The following is a 21,722-nucleotide window of genomic DNA, read 5'->3' on the forward strand; positions in this document are numbered from 1 at the left end:
GTAGACGCATACCTAGACAACCTTTCTTTTTTGCTCGAATAAACGTTATTCACGGCGTTTCCACTCCGTGATGAGCGTTTTCAATCAACTTACATATATATCGAGGCTTAACTATGAAACAATTTTTACATTGATACAAGCATGCTTGGGTCTGCTTCAAGTGCAGTCAAGAAGTTCAGTGCAGGATTCTTCAATATGCACCGAGCCTGCTTGTGTCTGGCAAATTAACATGCGAGCTCAACGAGTATCTCCACACAACGCGGGTTGCATTTTATACCAACCCGTCGCACAGAAAAATGTTTGATAAAAGACAGCACTTGCCTGTGCGCTCCCCTGTGAGGACTGGCTCCTTTTGTGCTGTTCCCAAAACAATGAATAACTGACTTTTCATATTGCTGTAGGTGGGCGAAAGTTTATTGACTTCGATTGACACATGAATATGAGTGCACATAAGATTATGATTGACAGTATTTGAAGAAAGAATATTGTGTATGACATCGAGAGAACAGTGATTGATGACTAATATAAAATAATTTCAGCTGCCACTTTTAACATGTGCTACGATATAAAGCAAATGTGCAAACACATCAACACACAGAACTTGCAGGGTTGAAAACAATTGAAACAATCACACAAAAGTTCTGATGACAGTGACATAACAATCTTCACTAAACTTCACAGCATGGCACTGTCATTGAGGCATGCTGCTAGAAGAGCTTTGTCTTGAAGGACGTACTCGACTTCTTTCTCGTCCACCCTGAGGCTAACCTGCAAGGTAAATGAGGAATTGGCAATGTGGTGACTTAAATGCAGTAGAGGTAAAAATTGCATGAAAATGACAAATTACGAGAGCACACCGGAAAGCGAGAGAATAAATAAAAAAAAAACCATCTGCTAAATTAGATATTAATTTCTCACCCCTAACAGAAAAATGTAAGTACACCCAATGAACCCCCTCCCCCCCAATTGCATGTTGGTCTTCACATTAAACATACCAATAAAAATGCAAAGCAGTCACGCAATAACTGGCAGATTACTATTATGTGTGTAGCAAGTTTTTCAGTGTTTCAAGTGGTGTCGGTTGGAGTATACATTTGCAGATGTGCGTGAGTAATCTGATTTCAAGAAGAAAAGTCCAAGTTGTCTTTGTGGAAGTGACGCTCTCCTTGGTGATGTGGAGTCTTCGTCCTTCTCTTTCCTATCCTGCCTTTTTCTTCCAAATTCTTCCACGGCAGCACTGGTTTACTGACAAGTGGATGTCGCCGTTCAATGAACTTCTGAATTTCACGGACGCTTTGATTGCAGACGAAAAGTGTAAAGCACTTGTGCCACACACAGCGTGATGCGATTTCCATGATCATAACCTTGATGCCGAGCCCTTTGTAACGGGCCATCCACAGGTAAACCAAATTTGTCTAAAATTTTAAAGAAATGAAAGGTGATTCAATCTCTAGTTGAAGTCGATTAAAAATAATGTCTTCCTGAGTGAGTTGGAGGTGAGAATGGGGAGGAGTCACTGCGCATGGCACGTGAGGGAAGTAAGAGAAGCATCGGACTGCTTAAATTTTTTTTTTTGGCTGCACTATCTTTGGGATTGGCCAACATTTTTAGACTGCAGGAAAAATAAAATTGTCCTTTAAAACCCCAGGTATGTGCTATTACTCTGAGGGTGAATTCAAGTCTGCTTTGCTGCTTCCATGGCTTCCCAATTGGATTTCTTGCCCGGCGTGTGGAAGCCCAGCACCACCAACAAAGCTTTTTGGAGCTTGGCCTCCGCAGGCCTGTCTGCTAGTATGACAACTGGGATATGCAGAGTTGTTGCTGGGCACTGAAGAACAATGTGAGCTATTGATTCTTCGGCTTGACCAAAAAGGGAAAAGGTGGTGCTCCTCAGTGAACTTGGCAGTAAAGCAACAGCCGTGTACACAGCACTCCACAGCATGCTTCGAATAGGAAACTGCTGCCCTTTGAATTCTCGTAGAGCAACTCCTCGATTTCTTTCTTACAGCTGTGTAGAGCTATAGCCAATTTCTTGGAGCTTACATGCATAATATTGCACCAGCTACTGCATCACTGCTACACGTTATTGAAGATTGACTAACCTGTTATAACTGTTAATATGCGTGAGTCCTGGGATAGAGTTGAACATGAATGGCACACAAAATTCTCTAGTTCTCTTGCCATAATCTGCATTCACTCTAGGTATATAGTATCTTTCTGCTTTCCGTAATGATTTCTTTTTACGCACTGATATTTTAAATGCTGTGTAATAACAGCTAGTAGTGAGGATAACATATCTGTATAATTGCTGAAAGTTTAGTACACAGAGTTGTTTTAGTATTTCATCTGTCTCGTTGTGCAGTTTTGAACCATATGCAATGTTCTTAGCAATTCTAATAATTCTATTGATTCTTCCCTGCCTGCTTTTAGAACAATCGCCATATCCCAAGATAATGTGGCGCTTTGTTTGTAAAACTTGAAGCAGCGTGAAGACGAGAACGAGGACTGTCCTCGTCTTTGCGCTGCTTCAAGTTTTACTTAAGATGAACCAACTCACCTCAATCAAGTTGTTGCTACGTGTTCGTAAATTTCTTCCCTCCCATAGCCTATAGATATATGTGTTATAATATGATATGATACATAGATATACGGTTTCCTCCCTCCCATAGCCTATATGTGCTGCAACTGCCCTTAGTTTCTTGCAAACATGGTCAACTTGTTTGTCCCAGTCATAAAATTCATCAATGCATAAGATGAGGTACTTTGCAGTGGAACTGTACTCTAATGGTGAGCAAATGCAACAGCTTCTGCAGTTCTAGTGCAGGGAAAGACGACTTAAAATCAATGTTTATAAGAACTTCTTATGCAAATGACTTGTTTTATTTTGATTGACAAATTTGTAATTCTGAGACATCCAACCCACAATTTTGCTATTTTCTTGCATGCATGTCACTGCCCTCTCATGTGAATTGTTTGTATTACTAATGCAGTACAATCCACATACTGGTATAAAAAGGAAGACAACGATAACATATGCAGATTATTTATGCATATGTATATTGAAAAGAAGTGGGTCAATTGTAGATCTTTGTGGAATTCTGTGCTTGATCTTTTTTTTTGCTTATCACATTGCCTGCAAATAAGGCTGCAAATTTCCTCCTAAAACCCATTAGCTGCACCTTGTTGAAAAGTACAGAATGGTCTACAGTATCAAATGACTTGCTCACATAAAAAAGAAAAACAAAGCAAATGCAATTTTAGGGTTGTTTGGAGCAGAATTCACAATGTTAAAGTTTTTCTAAAACTGTCACTGTACTTCTGTGTTGCTTAAACCGGTACTGCATTTCTGAAAACAGTAAGAGTTTATCACAGTAACTAATAGTAACTAATAATGCCAGCAGAAATATACTTGAGGATTGCTATAAGAGGATTGCTATTGGTCTGTAATTTGTAATTTAACTATTTTTACCTTGCTTATGTTTTGATCCAATAACAGACTCATTCCAGCTGGTATTTCACCTGTTGCATAAATGCCATTTAACATCCGTAAAAGCATGGGATATAGATAATTTATATTACCTTTCAAATCATGAGGCATTATATTGTGCTATCCTGGTGGCTTATTGAACGAAATAGTTGGAGACAATACTGCAAAGATAATTTGGTGTAATTTCAGGAAGGAACGCTGAATGTATAATACTTGTTTGCTGAGGAGCTTGCAGACACGGTGTCGTCATTTGCCTTCCGATATGTTTTTTCTTTAGGTATTTCTTTATCAGCTTTTTGCAAGGCACCACAGGATTTCTGTGATGGACACTTGTGGACATCAAGATAACTAGAGGAGTGAGACTATAACAGCTATCGCTGTAAAATTCAACCATGAAACCATTTGTAGCACTCAAGGTCAAGCTAGGTTATAAAGTATGCAACTGACAAGGTGAGCTGGCTAACATGCAAAACAATTTTTAACCATAAGGTGCATTAAGCTTCAGAGAAGTTAAATGACCATGTTCGCAGCATTTCGCATCTGTGATGTCATAATGCTCCAACAGTAGTTGTGCGTGCATTTTTCTCCCAAGGTCACAGCGCAAACTTAATTGGCAAGTCGCTATATTTAATAAAGTTCCAAGCAGCACAAAAAGATTCTTAAGTATAAATGCATATAAACTCGCCCAACTTTAGGCACTTCTGAAGTCACATTGATGATTGGTTATTAGATGTTATTGGTGCAAGGGCCAGGTATGGCCAAAGAGTGCCAAGGCTATGGTAATGAGCTGTCAATAGTGCACGAACTGAGTTTTGAAGTGTAGATGTGACACGTATAGAGGTCTAAAAAAAACTAGCTGTAAAGTGCGTAAAATATATATGTATTAAAACTATGATAATGACACGTGAGATGAGCAATGGGCATAAGAGATATGCAAAAAGGGGATGATATACTAAAAGGTATGGGTGTCAGTAGCACTAATGCCTCAGCAGGACCCTTGAACGCAAGGGCCTGGAAGAGAGTGTAAAAGTGGGGTTGAAGATTAATATGCCGAAGACAAAGATAATGATGAATAGATTGGCAAGGGAACAAGAGTCCAGGATCGCCAGTCAACCTCTAGAGTCTGTGAAGGAGTATGCTTACCTAGGTCAATTAATCGCAGGGAACCCCGATCATGAGAAGTAAATTCACAGAATAAAAATGGGTTGGATCGCATATGGCAGACATTGTCAGCTCCTGACTGGAAGCTTACCATTATCATTGAAAAGAAAGGTGTACAATCAGTGCATTTTACCAGTGCTGACATATGGGGCAGAGACTTGGAGAGCGACAAAGAAGCTTGAGACCGCACGCGTGTGGATTGCTCGCTTACTTTCTTGACTCAAGTTAAGGACCGCACAAACAGCGAGGGAATGAAGAATGCTAGGCGTAACGTTAAGAGATAAAAACAGAGGGATTTGGATCGTAGAGCAAACAGATGTTCTAATTGACATTAAGAGAAAAAAAAATGGAGCTGGGCAGGTCATGTAATGCGCAGGTTAAGTAACCGTTGGACCATTACTGTTACAGAAAGGGTACCATGAGAAGGGAAACGCAGTCGAGGACGGAAGAAGACTTGGTGGAGCGTTGAAATCAGTAAATTCGCTGGCGCTAGTTGGAATCGGTTGGCGCAGGACGGGGTAATTGGAGATCGCAGGGAGAGGCCTTCGTGCTGCAGCAGACATAATATAGGCTGATGATGATGCGCATCATGTTCGAAAAATCAAGCAAGACACAGTACAGCGTCGTAAACTTCGGTCACCGTTTTACACTGCCATAACAGGCGATAAGTGCGGGATCTGGCTCAGCTTCACCGCGATTGCTCGCTGCCGCGGTGCCTGAAAAGCAACGTTATCCAGTTGCCTATGCAACGGGACAGCGGCGGGGAGGATATAGACAACAGTCCACTTAAAAACAGCGGTACAATCCAGGCTTAATTATTGGAGAGGTTTGGCATGGTGCTAACACAGTCGCTGGTACACACCATGCCGCTTTCTATGGTGCGGAGAAATGGCGCTTGAGGACTTGCATAGTTCCGTTTTTGAAAGCTCGAAAGCCCCGAGCAAACCTTTCGGAGCAGTGTTGGGCACAGATTTCCCATATTTTGCTAAAATGTAGCAGCATGTAGCCGAGTTCGCCTCTCGGAGCAGTTGGCACAGCGGTAGCATCACCGCACCTAGCAGCAAATAAAGATAATTGATTGCAGGGTTCTTGCATTTATGCAAGTATATTAAAGCCTTCACGATCAAGGAGTCTGAATACAATTGCCTCTTGCAGCCAATAATACTTCATAGGCCTCTGCTGTGAAGATGCTTGTTTCAGCATGCCGCACATCAGATTCTGAACAGGGGCTGACTGCTGCATAAGGCACACCGGCATGCAATTCTGATGCATCTGTATAAAATTCTGGGCACGAGTACTTTGCCTGAAGTTTTAGGAAATGCATGCTAATGTGCGTCTGTAAAGCATGCTTAGTGATTTCTACAAACGATGCGTCACGCTATGAGCTACCCTTGCCACGACAGTAACAGCTTCGCCGGAGCCATAAGACGATGCTCAAGCAGTGGAACAGCCATTTATTCACTAAGGTTCCTCCCATAAAAATGAGAACGGCTTTCTCGCTGCAAGTTGGTTATGGAATAGTGTGGCAGCAGTCATAATTGTTTATGGGGGAATAAGAAGGATGTTCAATCTTTGCGTGTACTCTCAGAAAATGAGTAAAACTGGTATATGACCATTCTAGATGAAGAGACCACTCATTCAACAATACGTAGAGGCTCTGGATCTGACTTGTCCTGAAGCACTGGTCATGAGACAGATGCCCAGATGATTAACAGGGTCTAGGATTTTTAACGCGCTTGGATCACTACCCCAGGCTGTGTGCAAAAGAAATTTTGTAAAGTCCATTGTCTTCAGGTATTTCGTCCTCAGGAACTTAAGATGGGGAGAATGAACATAAGCTTAATGTCTTAAACGATTCCTAAATACTTATGCTCGCCGCTCTGTAGATAGTCAACGTACATGGAATAAAACATGGTGTGTGGAATGACTGTATAAAGTGCATTCATTTTTACAATAAAGAAATGTGTAACTAAGCACGCTACCTTCTGGTACACCAGTCTTGGGTGAATGCTCTAGAAAAAGCATTGTCAACTCTTATGTGGGATGTGCGGTCGGACAGGTAGCAGCTATCAATGGTGTTTAACATGCTACCGCAGACACACAGTGCGTACAGATCTTGTAAAATTCTGAAGCACCATGTACCATCATAGGCTTTCTGTCTAAAAATATAGATAAGTATTTATGAATGAAGATGTCCCTAATATTTGCCTCAATGTGGAGTAGATGGTCGTTTGTCTACCTGCCCTCCCTGAGTCAAGCAGTTCATTGCTCTCCAGAAAGTGCAGAAGATGCCAATTTATCACCTTTTTGAACAATTTGCAAAGGCAACTTGTCAATCCTATAGGCCTATAACTGGTGGATGAAGACGGGTCCTTGCCCTCTTGAGAATCAGGATTATAACAGCCTCTTTCCAAGCAGGCGGGATATACCCTGAAGACTATCTGGCATTAAAAAGAGAGAGAAGAGTTTACTTGGTTTAAGTGCGTAAGTGTTCTATCATTTCATAAATGATTTAATGATATCCTGGAGCAGAGTTATTGCAGCAGTTCAGGGATACCTGGAGCTCTGCTAAGGGAAATGGACAGTTGCATGCCTCATTTGGTACACATTTCCATTCCAAAGGCTGTTGTTCTGCTCATTGTTTGTACTTAAGGAATGTTCCAGAATAGTGTGAAGAATTGGAGATGTGCTGAAACTGTGCACCCATAAAATCTGCTTGGTTTTCACGACTATCTCCCTCAGTAATTACCAAAGGTAATGGGTTTGACTGCTGGTCTTTTATTCTATTAACTTTATTTCATACATTTCACTTGTCTGTGTAAGAGTTTATACCAGAGATATTATTGCCAACTTTCTCTCCTAGCCTGTTGACACATCCTTTACATGCTTTAAATTAATTAAGTTTTCCACAGTTGGAGAATCATAAAGGAGTCCCCACACTTTGTTTTGCTGCTTGCATGCTTTCTTATATTCTTCTTTCAACATTGAAACTCGTCGTTTGGTGCCACTCCTCTTATTTGTGGAATGCATATGGATATAATAAAGAAAGCTGTGAAGTATGCAACATCATCATCTACGCTTAGGGTGCAGATGTCATCCCGCAACAAATGCACAAGTTCTTGGAAGAACTTCCAGTTGGCCGATTAGACTTTCCATCGACGAAAATGTGGCGAGCATTTATCCTGTTTTGTTGTGTTCAGCACTATAGGAAAGTGGTCGCTGCCATAGGGATCTTTAATAACATTCTACTGGAGGTACGTCATAAGCGCTGGAGATGCCATGCTCAAATCCATGGAAGTGTACGTTTTGTAAGCAGTACTGTATGTTGGTTCCTTGTTATTTAGCAGGCACGCCCCAGTGGGAAGAAAATTTTCAATTAATCGGCCTCTCGCATCACAGCGAGAGTGCCCCTAAAGAGAGCTGTGAGCATTTAAATCTCCAAGGACGACATAGGGTTCAGGCAGCTCATCTACTAAGGCCTCAAATTCTTGTTTGTGGAGCTGATAATGAGGGGGCATGTAGAGAGAGCAGAAAGTAACGAGTTTATTTAAAAGCACAGCTCGAACTGCGACTGCCTCAAGGGCAGTTTGGAGTTCTAAGCATTGCGACACAATACTTTTATCAAGTACGAATGCAACACTGCCAGACAATGCAGTAGCCTTATCGTGGCCTTTATGAAAAATAACATATTAGCGGAGAAAGTTTGTATGCTTAGCTCTTAAGTGGGTTTCCTGTACACACAGCACCTTTGGACCGAATTTGTGGAGTTCTTGACCATCATTGAGGTTGTGGAGGAGACTTCCAACCTTCCATTGTATGAGTGTGTCCATATTGAAAATAAAATTGGGCTATGTATGTCAAAAAAAAAAAAAAAAGTCAATTTATCCTACAGAGCCCTTTTGGGACCCTGTAATTCGGTGCTTTTCTTTCTTTTTTTTTTTGAATGGTTGAGTGAATCGCACTGCTCCTTAGGCGCTGGCTGCGCCATACGACTGGGTGTTATGTCCATTGCCTCTTGCGTGGAACGCTGGACATACGCTCCTGCAAGTGGTGTGTTTGCTGTGACAGCCTTGCCTTAGACTGAGCTGCACTGGCTGCTACCAGCACTAGCTGAGGCCCCCACAGTAGGAGCAGCCTTGGCTGCTCTTACCGTAGGGGCAGGTGGTGGTGCCACATCCTCGTTGCGCATGACGTGGGTGAACGCCAAGTGCCGTTGTGGTGCTGCCCCCTGATGCACCACTTAGGCGAATGATGTACTCTGCAAATGTTGGTTAGATACAATGTCACGCTTCTCTGAAAGTTATGTGTTATTTTACTCTTATCATGATTATTTCTTTCTTTCTTCCAGACTATGCAGGGTGGCCATCATTGCAACTGATGCAATGTGGCTCAGCATCACAGTCGTGAGCAGAATGCTCTTTAATGCTGCATTTGCGCAAGTAAGCCGCCCACGGCAGCTCTGAGAAGCATGGCCAAACCACTGGCACTTACAAAAGTGCCGCAGGTTTGGAATGTAAAGTCATATGCCGATTTTGATGTATCCTGTTTCTAAGGTCACCGGTGTGCTACTAGGCGACTATTAGGTGTTTAGTTATTAGCTCCTTCTTGTCGCATCTGATCTTGATCCTTTGTACATTGATTTCATTTTCATCCTTCCACGAGTTCCTCATTGCTCAAATCAGGTCATCCTCTGAAATTGCACTTTTGACAATATTCATGGTTCGGTGTGCCGTTACGGTGACAGGGATATACCCAAATGTCACCAGGTTGGTTAACTTGTCGTAATGCACTTTGTCTTCGACTACGAGTAATAGATCCCCACTGGCCATCTTGATGGCTTTATAGCCCCTTCTTATGGTCTCTGTGAGACACTGACACAAGAAATGCTGAAATCATTTTGGCTTTCTTGCTATGAATTACATGATACTTACGGAATGTTTCTTTGTTCTTTAGAAAGAATTGAAAGGTAGCACCATTGCACCCCCTTTTTGAGGGACAATTAGTTGAGAAGGGTTTGAAAGATTCCATGGAATGTGTAGTATATATGGCAACGATGCCAGACACCCACCACCGAGCCCAATGAGGGGACACGGCAGGGTATGTGGTGAAACAAGCCCTACCATGCCAACTGTACATTTTTGCTATAACCACATATGCTATAACCAAGGCTGGTTACAACACACCAGGTTAACCCAGGCCACCCTGGAAGATGAAGAAAGTGTGGTAAAGAAGACTAGATGGGAGAGATTGTAGAAAAAGGTCCAAACACCCGGCACTGGCTCAACCGCCAGGATCCCCTTTCCCTGAACACGGCTAAGCCCCGCACGGTTAATCGTGAAACAGTCTAAACCTCCATGCGCTCGAGTCCGTGGTGTCTCGACACACCAAACGAGTGCCGATGCAGCTCTCTGTAGGGTCTGAAGTGGCGTTGGCTGAAGGTATGCGATGTGGAAAGAATGAGGCAGCAGCCGCTTAGCTCCATTCAATCACTTCAAAATTAATTTAATGTATATTGCTTTGTGTGGGTGCGTCTACACCACACGCATGTGTGCACACAGACACACGCTCTCTCTCCAAGTGGTTTAGGGTAAAAGCCTGTAGATAAAGCAAATACAGTGGTGTGATAGTCTGCAATGTCACATACCTTACTCAGTCGGAGCTCCTTGTGCCTTTTGACAGTGATTAGGCCCCTAGACTCTAGCAGGGTGCTGAGGGATTGGAAGTCCGACTGGTCGGTGGAGCATTGGTGCCTCTGGCAGATGCGCATGTAAGCTTCTTGAAGCTGAAACAATTGACCGTTGAATGTCGGGAGATATTAATAGCTTTAGTACACAAAGGTGTCATCCCAAATATAATGCAGGATTGTGCTTGCAATAACCACAGCAAGAAGAGGAAGGTAATTACAGAAAGCACGTATTTATAATACAGTATTTGCTGCTTAGATTAAGTCAACTGAAAACACACTTTCTATCCCTGCATAAGACAGAATTATTCATAATTTTAAAAATTCACTCGCAGATTTTATCTTACTAATGGCATACTGCAACCATCAACATGGTTGTGCTGCAGTGCAGATGAAGTGCAAAAATCTTGCAGAACACAGACTATCATTGATAGGTATGAAGATTATTTGGCTATTTCAGTAAAAAACCACCTTCGGAACATACGTATTAACAATGCTAAATGCACAAGGAACATGAGTAGACAGGTGCTGGTACTGGCTACTTATGTTCCTTGTCCTGTGCATGAAGTATACTGTAGCCACTTTGAAAGATGGTAGAATTTATTTCAGTGCTATTCGCAGCCACAAAGCTTCAAACAAAAAATATCTCAAATGAATGCATTCACCTTTCCAAGAGGCACATGTCGCAACTTCTTGACTTTAAGCAGTGCCACCAATGTGCATAGCAATAGCTTCTGCTGCAATGGCAAGGTGACATTAAGATCCTTGCTGCCCATTGCTGAGGATCCAAACACATCTGCCAATACTGAAGAGATGTGGGCCATGTTGACAACCTTGAGGGGTGCCTTCTTGGGAGAGCCCAGATTATAACCTGTGAAAAAGTGCATGAACACTTGAAGTATGTCCTTGTACAAGACATGAAGGAAGACTTTACATGCAAACTTCAGGGTCATTGCAAATCAGACAAAGTGGGCTTGTACCCATGCCTCTCAAATGTGTTAAGCCCCAAGTAAAATGACTACTACCAGTCCCCATTACTTTCTTCCTACAAGAATGGTGTACATCTGAGTAAAACTTCTAGATATGCTACTGGAAAATGTAAGGTTCAATTAACAAGCTTCTCCAATGAAGTCCCATGTAGATGAACTGCCAAGACGAATGTCCACACTCAAGTAAAACATTACTGCCATTCTACACAGCATGTAGGATGTTTCAATAGGACACTAGTATAAGCTAGCAATACAATAATGCTGTTTAAAATAATTCACAAGAAATATCACAAGCTAGACTGTTCTGGGTATGCTCTTGGATCACTTGGATTTTGCAGTAGTTTAATCATACCATGCTCAGGCCGTGGAACTAGCACCTGCTGAGTCTTGGTGGAACGTTCTACAACTTCAACAGCTCGCCTGAAAAATAAAAGTGCGTAAGAAACAATTACTTAGTAATTCTAATCTAGTTAAATTTTAGCAGAACTTTAACACTGAACACATCTCGCAGAAGTATCAGCTTGTGAACTTTCAAAGCATTTAAATCTGCTTTTTCAACTCTACAATCACTCACATCATCAAATGACAACATTTCAGTATGCCACAAGTTAAAACTGCTGACAGAAGAGAAGGAAGCTCAAAGTACAGAGTTAGAAAAAAAAAAAATCAGGGCCATACCTGCATATATCCAGTGCCTTCCGGACATCTCCTGTGCAAGCAGCAATTTTTCGTGCACAGAACTGAATGGCTTGAGGCTGGATTACTGCATGACACTGAAATAAAATAGAAACAGGTCATAAGGAATGAAAGTCCCACAAATGCAGCTGCAATTTGAACTGATTTGCCATGTTCCAAAAAAAGTTGAAGCTGAGTACTTTGCAGGTGTAGAGTAGCCTATTCAATAGAATTGAAGTAGTGGGGGACTGTGGATTAATTTTGACCACCAGGGGATCTTTAATGTGTCCCCAATGCATGGGACACGGGCATTTTTGCATTTCGCTCTCATCTAAATGTGGCCACCGTGGCCGCGATTTGATCCAGCCACCTCGTGCTTAGCATTGCAACACCACAGCCGCTAAGCCATTGCAGCACATAGAGCAGCCTATTTTTGCCAGTGAAATGCTGTTACAGCTGTGCCAGACGCAAGATGAGAAGAGAGGATTTGTTATAGGAAAAGCATGGCCTGAGCTAGCACTGTACTCTAGCCTTCTACTCTGCACAGGGGAAGGAGGAAAGGGAATACAAAATAACTGTGAAAGCCAAAATTATGAAGGAATCTGTACAGTGGAACCTCGTTAAATAGACCTTCAAAGGGAGCTGAAAATTATTAGAATAAAACAAAGTTCCAACAAAAGATAGCCCCTTTGAACATGGAGCTCAACAATGTGCACGGGCGGTGCACAATACAGTCGCCGAACGGTAATTCAGGTTCCGAAATGTCGAAATCACCAGAAAATAAGTACTCCACAAGTGGCCAGAAAAGCTGGTCAACATGTTGCTGCTTCCACATACCTTGCATGCGACCAACCTGGTCAGTCTATATTTGAACCATTGTCATGGTTGGTGCTAAAGACGGCCGAAAGTAAAATCTCCAAATGTGCCAACTATCCATCCTTTGCAACTTAAACAGAGGCCGACCATGCTCCCATGGCCGTATCATAGCCGGTTTATTCGCAACGGTAATTATCCAGCAGCTCCCTTACTTTACAACTAACATAAATGGTGGAGCTGGCGCCTTTTCAAACTGCTTGACAATTGTGACTGACAAAAATTCGTAACAGATGCCAAAGGGGTCACCGAAGACCTTGTTTCAATTTCTCACGTAAAGGAACATGCAGAACTGGCATGACAGACTGCAAATGCAGTCCTTTACTGGAAAGGCCAGAAGCCCTTCCAGCCTCTATACCCCTACAACTTAGAGGCTTGGCTTGTGCCATTGTTTGGGCAGAGGCAGCTATGAGTGGATTTACTAGGCTTTGCAACTTTCGATGTCGAGGAAGCACTGACAACTTATGAAAATATCAATATTTTTCCTATACTTGGTCAACTTCGTGGCCGAATTCTCATGTGGTTGTGGCAGGCGGAGGGGGACAGAAGTTGAATTCTGAAGCGGTGCTCTGTAATGTTTTCTCAATATCTGTGAAGCTGTCCGAATAGTCGATCAGTGACTAACACATCACTGCAGGTTACTGCCTTACCATGCATTTTTGCAAGTGCTGCTTCAGAAATTACAGATCATTGAGTGAGTGGGGATAATTTGTGCTGGGAGCGCAATGACAAAAATAATCGCACTGGTATGCCCCTATCAGATGGTCCCACAGCATTTGCAGCTGGTCATTCTTTGGCGATGCAGAACAAGCCTAATTCTTCACTGCATCATTTGCTTATCCACTGAAATATGGCGCTTTGCGCCGGTTACATGGAGAGGCAGCACATGCACTGGGGACTTAACATATCCCACAAAACTGAAAGGCTTAATTTTTACACCAAAGTTGGTAAAGGCTACTTTTCTCAGAATCGTGTCCGTGTGGTAACACAAAACTATCATCATCAGGATTGGCTCCAGCGTCGTCTTCCACACCTGGTTTGTTGGTGCCCCCAGCGCTACCGTGGGAACGCACTCGTGCCCCCACATTCCTCATTGTCATTAATTAACACAATCACATAACCAATTTTACGGCAAAGCGGTTAAGGGCTAGTTCCCCCAGGATTGTGTCCATGTGTAGACACAAAACTCCCCATACGTGGGCTGATCTTGAAGATACACTCTAAAAACAGTTGCACCCTTTGGGGTGTATATTTGCCACACAACAATAATAGTCATCTGTCTTGTCCGCATTTCCTTTCCTTAACGCGGCGAGCCCAGCACTTTCCAGTAACGAACGGCATGCGCATTATCAGCAGGACGTAGCATTCCCGACAGGAAAGTAACGAGCGCAGCGTTTTCAAGAAAGGAAATGCGGGCAAGACAGATGACGATTATTGTTGTGTGGCAAATATACACTCCAAAGGGTGTAAACTTTTCTTAGAGCGTAGTGCAATACGAGGCCGACCCGCGACGGAGGTGAAGCAGGCGTGAACACACTCCTCATACGTGGGCCGATCTTGAAGATGGTGGAATACTGGGCCGACCCACGGTGGAGGTGCAGTTTTCCATTAAGGGACTCGCATACATAGCTTCACTGGCCATCGTTCTTCACAGGGTGGAAGGGCACAGAATTTTTTTGCGGTTCACATTGTTGCAGTAACTGGTGACATATCAGACTTTGGTATTTTTCTCAAGTTTGTTTGAAAGGCAGTATATGTGGGAACAAGAAATTTTTTCCGAAATAAGCACTGTGCAGTTCTAGGAGTTAGGATTTACAGGAGTTTTTTCATACTCAAAATATATGACACTCTGCCAGGACCAACTGATCAGTTCAAGTTCTCCATTAATTCGGCTTAGAAGATTTCGAATTACCTTGATTTCAGTGTATCAATATAAAGCATGTAATCCACGTAGTGCAGTGGTTTCCTTAAGGTCTCGAGTACAGTTTCAGTGAACATCTTGAGGGGCAGCGCAAGACGACGAAGACAGTACCAACTTGCCGAAATGTCGATCCTTCTACAGTTTCAGAGCTCTGAAAATAGTCCATAAGAGCCCTTGCAGCCGTTTTTGCTGCCGTATGGCTATCCAATGCACTCAAGATAGCCCCCTTTCAATAACGTTTGTCCCAAGTCTGCCACTTGTAGAGCCCAGCATGTGCCACTCTCGTATGTAAGCAAGGCAGTCACAAAACACACGTTGCAGAATCTCTGGCACTTGGTAACATTCACAGTTCATGCTGTCTGCACATTCAATGAAGTCTGCACAGTGTGAAGTGGAGGCAGTGTCAAGGCAAAGTTATTTAAGCATGTTTGATTGGCTTTGCGTAACATTAGCACTGTGAGGTGAAAAGTTCTGTTAGGGTGAATTTTCAGTAGGTGCCTGTACTGATGGTCTCGTTGAGCCCAGTGGGCTATAGTTCAGTCTAGCATGAGCAAAGTCAGCGAAGAGTGGACAGAACTTGGCCAAATATCCCAGGTTGGTGGTCATCAATGATGTCCTCGCATGCTGTGGTGTCGTCATTGTTTCTGTAGTCTCTATCATTGCCTCTGCACGAATGTTCCCATCTTCCTTGCCATGTTGACAGACGCCGCGAGGTCACGTATTTATTTGTACAGCAACAGGAACATGGGGCAAGGTGAGCTGCTCGAGGACTGCATAGGGGCATGGTAATTCTTTGGAAGCCCAGATATACCTGAAGACGCGCTAATAGTTTAGGCAGTGCCTACGAAGAAGTTCCTGGGATAGTGGCAAGAGTGAAACCGAAAAGAATAACGTCCTAGTACACGAGAGCTCCTGAGTAGGTAGAGTCTGGACAGGTTGCTAAACATGAAGACAAGGGATGGTGTGCATGATGAGCCAGTAGTGGAAGGTGAACATGAAGAGGCTTATGAGATCTGTACCCAACTATTGTCCACGATTCCTTTATTGTGCCTAACACAAACCTGACATGCAACAGGTGCACCAGCCACTTCTGTAATAGTGTGCACAAGCAGCAACCTATCAGTTGAGCTGCTACTCATAAGAGAAGCCTGCACTAACCCCCTGTGCAATGGTGCCATAGTAGTAGGGTGCCCAATTTCTAGCTCTTCAATATGCTTTTAAAGCGAGTGCAGATTTCAGCTGCTAGAGGAACTGTGGAGAAATAGTTTGAGGAAGTAAACACACCCAGTATCTGTGAGGATTGCTTGCTTTTGTTTTTTTAATTTTTCACGAACTAGCATTGATGCCATTTGGTTTGCTACTGTCAGACATAGAGAGTAAAAAAAGAACTTGCAAATATGTACCAAGAATAATAAAATCCATTTACACTATTTCAATGGAGCTCAGTCAAAGATATTTTGCCCATTTTCTCTGCCTCACAGAAATGATGGGTGAAAAACACAATTTCACAGGAGAGAGTAATATGGCACTATAAGAATGGGAGCAAAGAGCATTTCATACCTCACTCAGCCGATCTGTGAGTATGGCTACTATTTCATCTCTAGAATAGGGTGCAAAATGAAGCAATGTTGGTTGACAGCCATAGGCTTGCAGGTGTGGCAGGACACGATCTGTGAGATCCAAGGCATTTGCAATTCCTGGGCACACAAGCAGAACCTCATCAGTAACGTTCCAGAGAAAACAAGATTGATATCTGTATACAAGACCGACAGAAAAGGTTGGAAAATTGGCAACAGCCACAACTACCAATTTCAAACTAAGGCACATTTTAAAGCATTAGCTCCTTTTAGCTCACTTCTCAGTTTTGCACCATCTGCAGCGAGAAAGATGAACAAGCTATCAGAAAGTGCTTTCATTGACAGAAGTGCACATGCCGCAGTGTGCGCTTCCCCCAATGGAGAGGAGTGTTCACTGAAGTGACGCAAAGCTCAATTTACGGTAACACCACCAGATGGTGTTGCCCTCCATACATCACAGGTGGCAAAACCCCCACCGATTGCACCTGCAGAATTGTGAAAGTTGTGCCTCGCTCAGTGCACACGCCCGGCTGCGCCAATGTATGCTTAGAAAGCTGGCGAGCACTCGAGCATCGGAAAGGAGTGTAGTTTGTAAACTTGAATGGATCTGCATTCCTAGGTCAGTCTTGGTATTCTACACTGTTCAGTTTCATTGCTACAGTTTGTTTCACAGTGTTCCTTTTCTTAACAATAGTTAGAAGACTGTAGATACAAATTTCGTAGCAAGATAATAGGAAAATGCATAACTCTCACCATAAATAATAACCATGGTTCCCTTTTTTAGTACACCACAATAAGAAGAATGATGATTCACGAGCACAAATTTTCATAATTTTTTATGTGTAATACCACAGAAGCAGTGCCTTAAATCAAAACGATCCCTTGGCAACTAGCCTCTAATGAAGCTCTGCTGAAGAACACCCAAGCAATTCTGAAATTTCACAGAACACTTCAAATAATGTGAACTCAATTTTTGCAAGGACCTGAGTTTTGTGAATATGCAAGTTTATAAAACAATATAGTTTCTACAAACAACCTGCACTGCATATAATAAATTGTCTTATAGGGCTAGCTGCCTTTCCAACTCATTAAACTATCGTCACTGCCTACGAATTATTTGGAGCATTCAGATTGGACCTATAACACTGAGCTTCTGAATAAAATATTGCTTACGGCATTTTAATTGAATTATAGGAAATAAAGCAGTAGCCTCATCAACCCTAATGTTTCCCAAAATACATCCCTCTACATGGAGTGTTGTTTTTCACTGAAAAAATGCATTTGTGGTCTAGCAGAAACTGAGAATGTCTACAGCCCAACATGTCATCTGAGTAATCACACAGTGTACAGCATATAAAAAACGAGAAAAAAAAAATTAAAGGCAAGTCAGCTGTTGCCAGAAAAGGAGCAATGGCTTTTATTTTTTTGTGATAAACTTCGCTACAAATCAATAATGTTACATTATCACAAGGGCAATCACTATATTGAGATCCAAGATGCAATTAGCTTGTACATTAAGAAAAAGGGTATATTGAGCAGAACCAGCAACCCTTAGCAAAAATACTAATTCAATAAGCTCACTGCTGTTCTAAATTTTTCAACCCACCACAGGAACATAACACATATCCTGCTACTGTCAGTAAACATGGTCAATTTATTTATTTTATTATTATGCTTGATGAAGACGAAATTTGCAGTTCAAGCTAATTTATGCTTTGCCTTGCACAGAGATCATATGAGACAGATATTGCCTAGATCTAATCAAAACGGCGCTATGCTTACCAAAAATTATGGCACGAGAATTCTTCAATTGAGGAAGCTCGAAAAGTGAGTACAGCACCGTTTGGTTCTTGCTGTCGAGTTGGTCAATTTCATCCATCACAACTATCCTGCAGCCAAAGTCAGAAAAGGTCAATGAAAAAGAGCAGCAATAATAGAGAGATTTAGTATAGGGGACGCAAGCGGCTTGCGTACGCAAGAACTAGGGGCGACGGCACTGCGCATGCGCAGACCGCTACGTCTACTTGCGTCCTTGGGTTGTTTGGCCGGCCGAAAACATCGCTGCCCCTAAGTGGTCACGTTACCCACGTGACTCTTGCGGTGTAGGAGAACTTACGAGTAGCTAGCGGGTAGATAATGTAATAAATCTTTCGCCAAGTGTCGACAGACGTCGTTTTTATATGTATTAGAGAGGTTTAGCATGTCTGGTATTCGGATAAACGCAGTTGGGGTGTTGGGGCGGAGCCATAAACAGGAGCGTCCTGCATGGTGCATCCATCTGGCGACGCAAAGCTCAAATTGACAAAAGCAGCTAATATTGCTGTAACCAAGTCTATTCTACTTCGCTGCTGGTGTAAATTTTCAGCACTGGCATAATTGTGTTGCTGCCAAAAATTTATACCCACAGCAAAGTAAAATTCACTTGGTTACTGCAATATTAGCTGTTTTTGTCTGTTTGAGCTTTGCGCCACCAGGTGGCAGCACCATGCAGGCCGCTCTAGTTCATGGCTCCGCCCCAATGTCTCAGCCTGCGTTTACCAGATTACCGGACACTGTAAACCTCTCTATTAACTGCTTTTAATAAGAATAGTCTTATGTGCTTTACTTCATATGCTTGATTTCATGTTTTAAAAAATGATAATGCAGCAAACATCAGACGTTGATGGCACTGCGAGCGCATGCGACCTCACTGCGGCTTGCGTTTGGGGCCGCTAACCTATAACGTGTTTCTGCTTGCGTACGCAAACGCACCCAAGCGCTTGGGGCCCCAACGCCTTGCGTCCCCAACACTAAAACTCTCTAATAACTTGACAAACAAACGACGAAACACAGCCTTCAAAGACGCGTACACAACAAGAGAGAAAAGACAACCACACACACTGGGTGTGTGGTTGTCTTTTCTCTCTTCTAGGTGTACGCGTCTTCGAAGGTTGGATTTCGTCGTTTGTCAAGCTATGTACCAACGGGCCCAGCACCAGACTCTTCTAAGCAATAATAAATTGAGATGACAGTTCACTTTGCAAGTGTGTTTGCACTGGTAGATCTGCTGTTCATAATGAAATGGAAAAAACGTCATCCACTTCAGAGTAGCATGAAGTGACTTTCGGGTCGGTGACCCGTTCACAAAACTCCCTCCACTTTCCCACAGAACTCAATTCGCCAAATCACAGACACTACGCAAGTTGTTAATACTGCATGGTGATGGATAAGCACACTCTTTACATTGGTTGTTCTTAAAAACACTCACATAGGATGGCCCTTGGTAGTGAGTCTTCTACGTATCGTCTCAAGGTGATTGCTACATGTAGGCGACAAGCCAAGACCAGCAATAATTTTCTGGTAAATAGCAGAGCTGCTTTGTAGTGTCATGCAGTTGACAAACACATACTGGAATTTGAAGAGATCCTGAAATGATAAAAACAAGACACATTATATTCCTCACAGTCACACCGAACATATCTATACCAGTTGTGTCAGCAATGGGTGTGTAATAATTGTTAGGGCATTTGAGACAAAAATTATTATTTTTGATGGCCAATATTTATAAACAAAGGCAGACATAAGAAACTGTGCGATAATCCCAAATAAGTGCCTCAAAAATAAATTTTGCTAATTTTTAATAATTACATTTAGCTGATGGCCCAATTAAAGCTGGTCAGTGCTCATGTACCCCAGTTTTGAAATATCTGTTCGCAAACTTCCAGTATGCACTGGCACTCCTCATTTCCCTAGAGAGCATTCCTTAACATTTCTGAAAAAAAACCTTTGTGAAATACCAATATATTATGTTCATACTTTTAGGGAAGCACATCCTGAAACTAAGTGCAAATATTCACGATGATCGGCACGCAGGAGGATGAATAAAAGAATAGGAGAACAAGTTCTTGTATTCAATCCCCTGCACACTGATCATCATGAATACCTGTTATCGTCACCTATTCGCAACCATATTGTAAATGTAAATACATCGAGTTATAATCAGCTTCAATTCCGCACTTGCGACATGTACAGTACAGTGATTAAGAAAAATAGCTAGTTAATAAAGGTTGGCAAATTGAGCGTATCAACAGCACAGTTTCCGGTGTCCATTGGCCATCCACAATTGTCATTTTGTTTCAAATAACTCGAAACACTCGGGGCTGAAACACCGTGTAGTGTAATGCATTTAGGTTGACAACTTACCTTGGATGACTCGAGTATTTGTGACAGACAAGCAGTTTTGCCGGTGCCGGGTGCGCCAGAAACATACAGACTACCGGAGGAGCCGGCACGCAAATTAGAGTGCAGGAAGTCTTTCATTGCCTCCATCTCCCTTTGACGACCGACAACGCGGACGCTTGACTGTGACGTTAAATTCTGCTTTGCCTTCTGGTACAACGACGCTGCAATAAAAGGGATGGATGAGGTCAGAATATCCCTATTTATAGACGATTAGTAGACACAAAACAATGCGAGACAACGTTCCTAGTTTACTTAGTGCAAAACGTCTATGTGCGCCATCAAGAACTTTGAACAAAATACACTTACTGTCGGGCGTGGACAGACAGAGGGAAATTATATTTTCATGGCTGGATATCTCCTTGGCTTTCTTCGGCGATTGCGATGTAGGGGAATGATGTGACCCTGAAGAAAGGAAATAAAACATATATTTTGGCGTAGTTAGCCACACAATGCAGTAGAATTTCTTTCTAAACGACGTCAGCAGTATGAAAAAAAAAAATCATTCGAGCCTACCGTTACTATCGGACGAAGGAGTAGATACATCACCGGAGAAGAGCCTCTTGCTAACTCGGTGAATCTGGCGCGCACTGTTCTCGTCGAGAGGGGCTTTATTAGAGTTGCTAGGCGACTTACTGCTTTGTTTAGCCTTCGCAGCACAGCGTGCAGATTTTCGCACGGGAAGCTGAAGAACGGACTGGGTGGAAGGCATGCCGGCAGACTGCGATCGTCACTTGACAGCGTAAACGGAGAACAGCAACGACGGGAAATCCCTTACAAGTGTGTCGTGCTTACTATAAACACGCTTCCTCCTGGAAGATGACGAAAGCCTATCTTTTCTGACAAACGTGAAGAGAGGCACTTCTTAAGGAGTTGAGCACCGTAAGTAGAAGCATAAAACCACACTGCAATCGCTCAGCTGATACCGCACATTTTGCGCGCGAACTGACCAACTGCTGCCAGCTGCCACTTGGCGCCACACTGTTATTTCCCGCCATCTGCACTGGCTTCCCATTGGCTAATACGCCATTAAAGCCGCAGATTTTTCTCTTCAAAATTTAGAAGTAAAATTACTCTAACACGTGTAATTAAAATTCAATATGTTTAGTCATTTTTTAGAAATGCGCACACAACTTAT

The 21,722-nt window shown here is 42.6% G+C and overlaps 1 protein-coding gene and 1 long non-coding RNA gene across 3 annotated transcripts; one reads left to right on the top strand and one right to left on the bottom strand.

The window, feature by feature from the left end:
* Nucleotides 1-396: 396 nt before the first annotated feature.
* Cdc6 (Cell division cycle 6) lies at nucleotides 397-21,579 on the bottom strand. Its single transcript, XM_050193766.3, has 11 exons — nucleotides 21,101-21,579; nucleotides 20,894-20,989; nucleotides 20,549-20,748; nucleotides 19,614-19,771; nucleotides 18,149-18,255; nucleotides 16,350-16,486; nucleotides 11,999-12,093; nucleotides 11,673-11,740; nucleotides 10,997-11,202; nucleotides 10,293-10,430; nucleotides 397-768 (listed from the first exon to the last, which is right to left on the bottom strand). Exons 1-11 carry the CDS (start codon nucleotides 21,294-21,296, stop codon nucleotides 676-678), a joined length of 1,494 nt encoding a protein of 497 aa, XP_050049723.1. The 5' UTR covers nucleotides 21,297-21,579; the 3' UTR covers nucleotides 397-675.
* On the top strand, nucleotides 4,030-18,166 carry LOC129380426 (uncharacterized). Of its 2 annotated transcripts, none has more exons than XR_011892448.1 (3): nucleotides 4,030-9,087; nucleotides 16,271-16,365; nucleotides 18,095-18,166. It is a non-coding gene; the product is annotated as an uncharacterized lncRNA (long non-coding RNA). The 2 variants fall into 2 exon arrangements; XR_011892449.1 differs by lacking the exon at nucleotides 4,030-9,087 and adding an exon at nucleotides 14,664-15,383.
* Nucleotides 21,580-21,722: the final 143 nt, after the last annotated feature.

Source organism: Dermacentor andersoni, chromosome 1 (assembly GCF_023375885.2).
Source record: "Dermacentor andersoni chromosome 1, qqDerAnde1_hic_scaffold, whole genome shotgun sequence".
Taxonomy (NCBI): domain Eukaryota; kingdom Metazoa; phylum Arthropoda; class Arachnida; order Ixodida; family Ixodidae; genus Dermacentor; species Dermacentor andersoni.

Excerpts from the sequence above, each read along its gene's own strand:
- Cdc6 (XM_050193766.3), bottom strand. The coding sequence starts at position 21,296 with ATGCCTTCCACCCAGTCCGTTCTTCAGCTTCCCGTGCGAAAATCTGCA. Across the intron at positions 18,256-19,613 it reads ACTACCAAGGGCCATCCTAT|GATAGTTGTGATGGATGAAA; the intron begins GTGAGTGTTTTT and ends CTTTGGCTGCAG. Across the intron at positions 12,094-16,349 it reads TCACAGATCGGCTGAGTGAG|TGTCATGCAGTAATCCAGCC; the intron begins GTATGAAATGCT and ends ATTTTATTTCAG.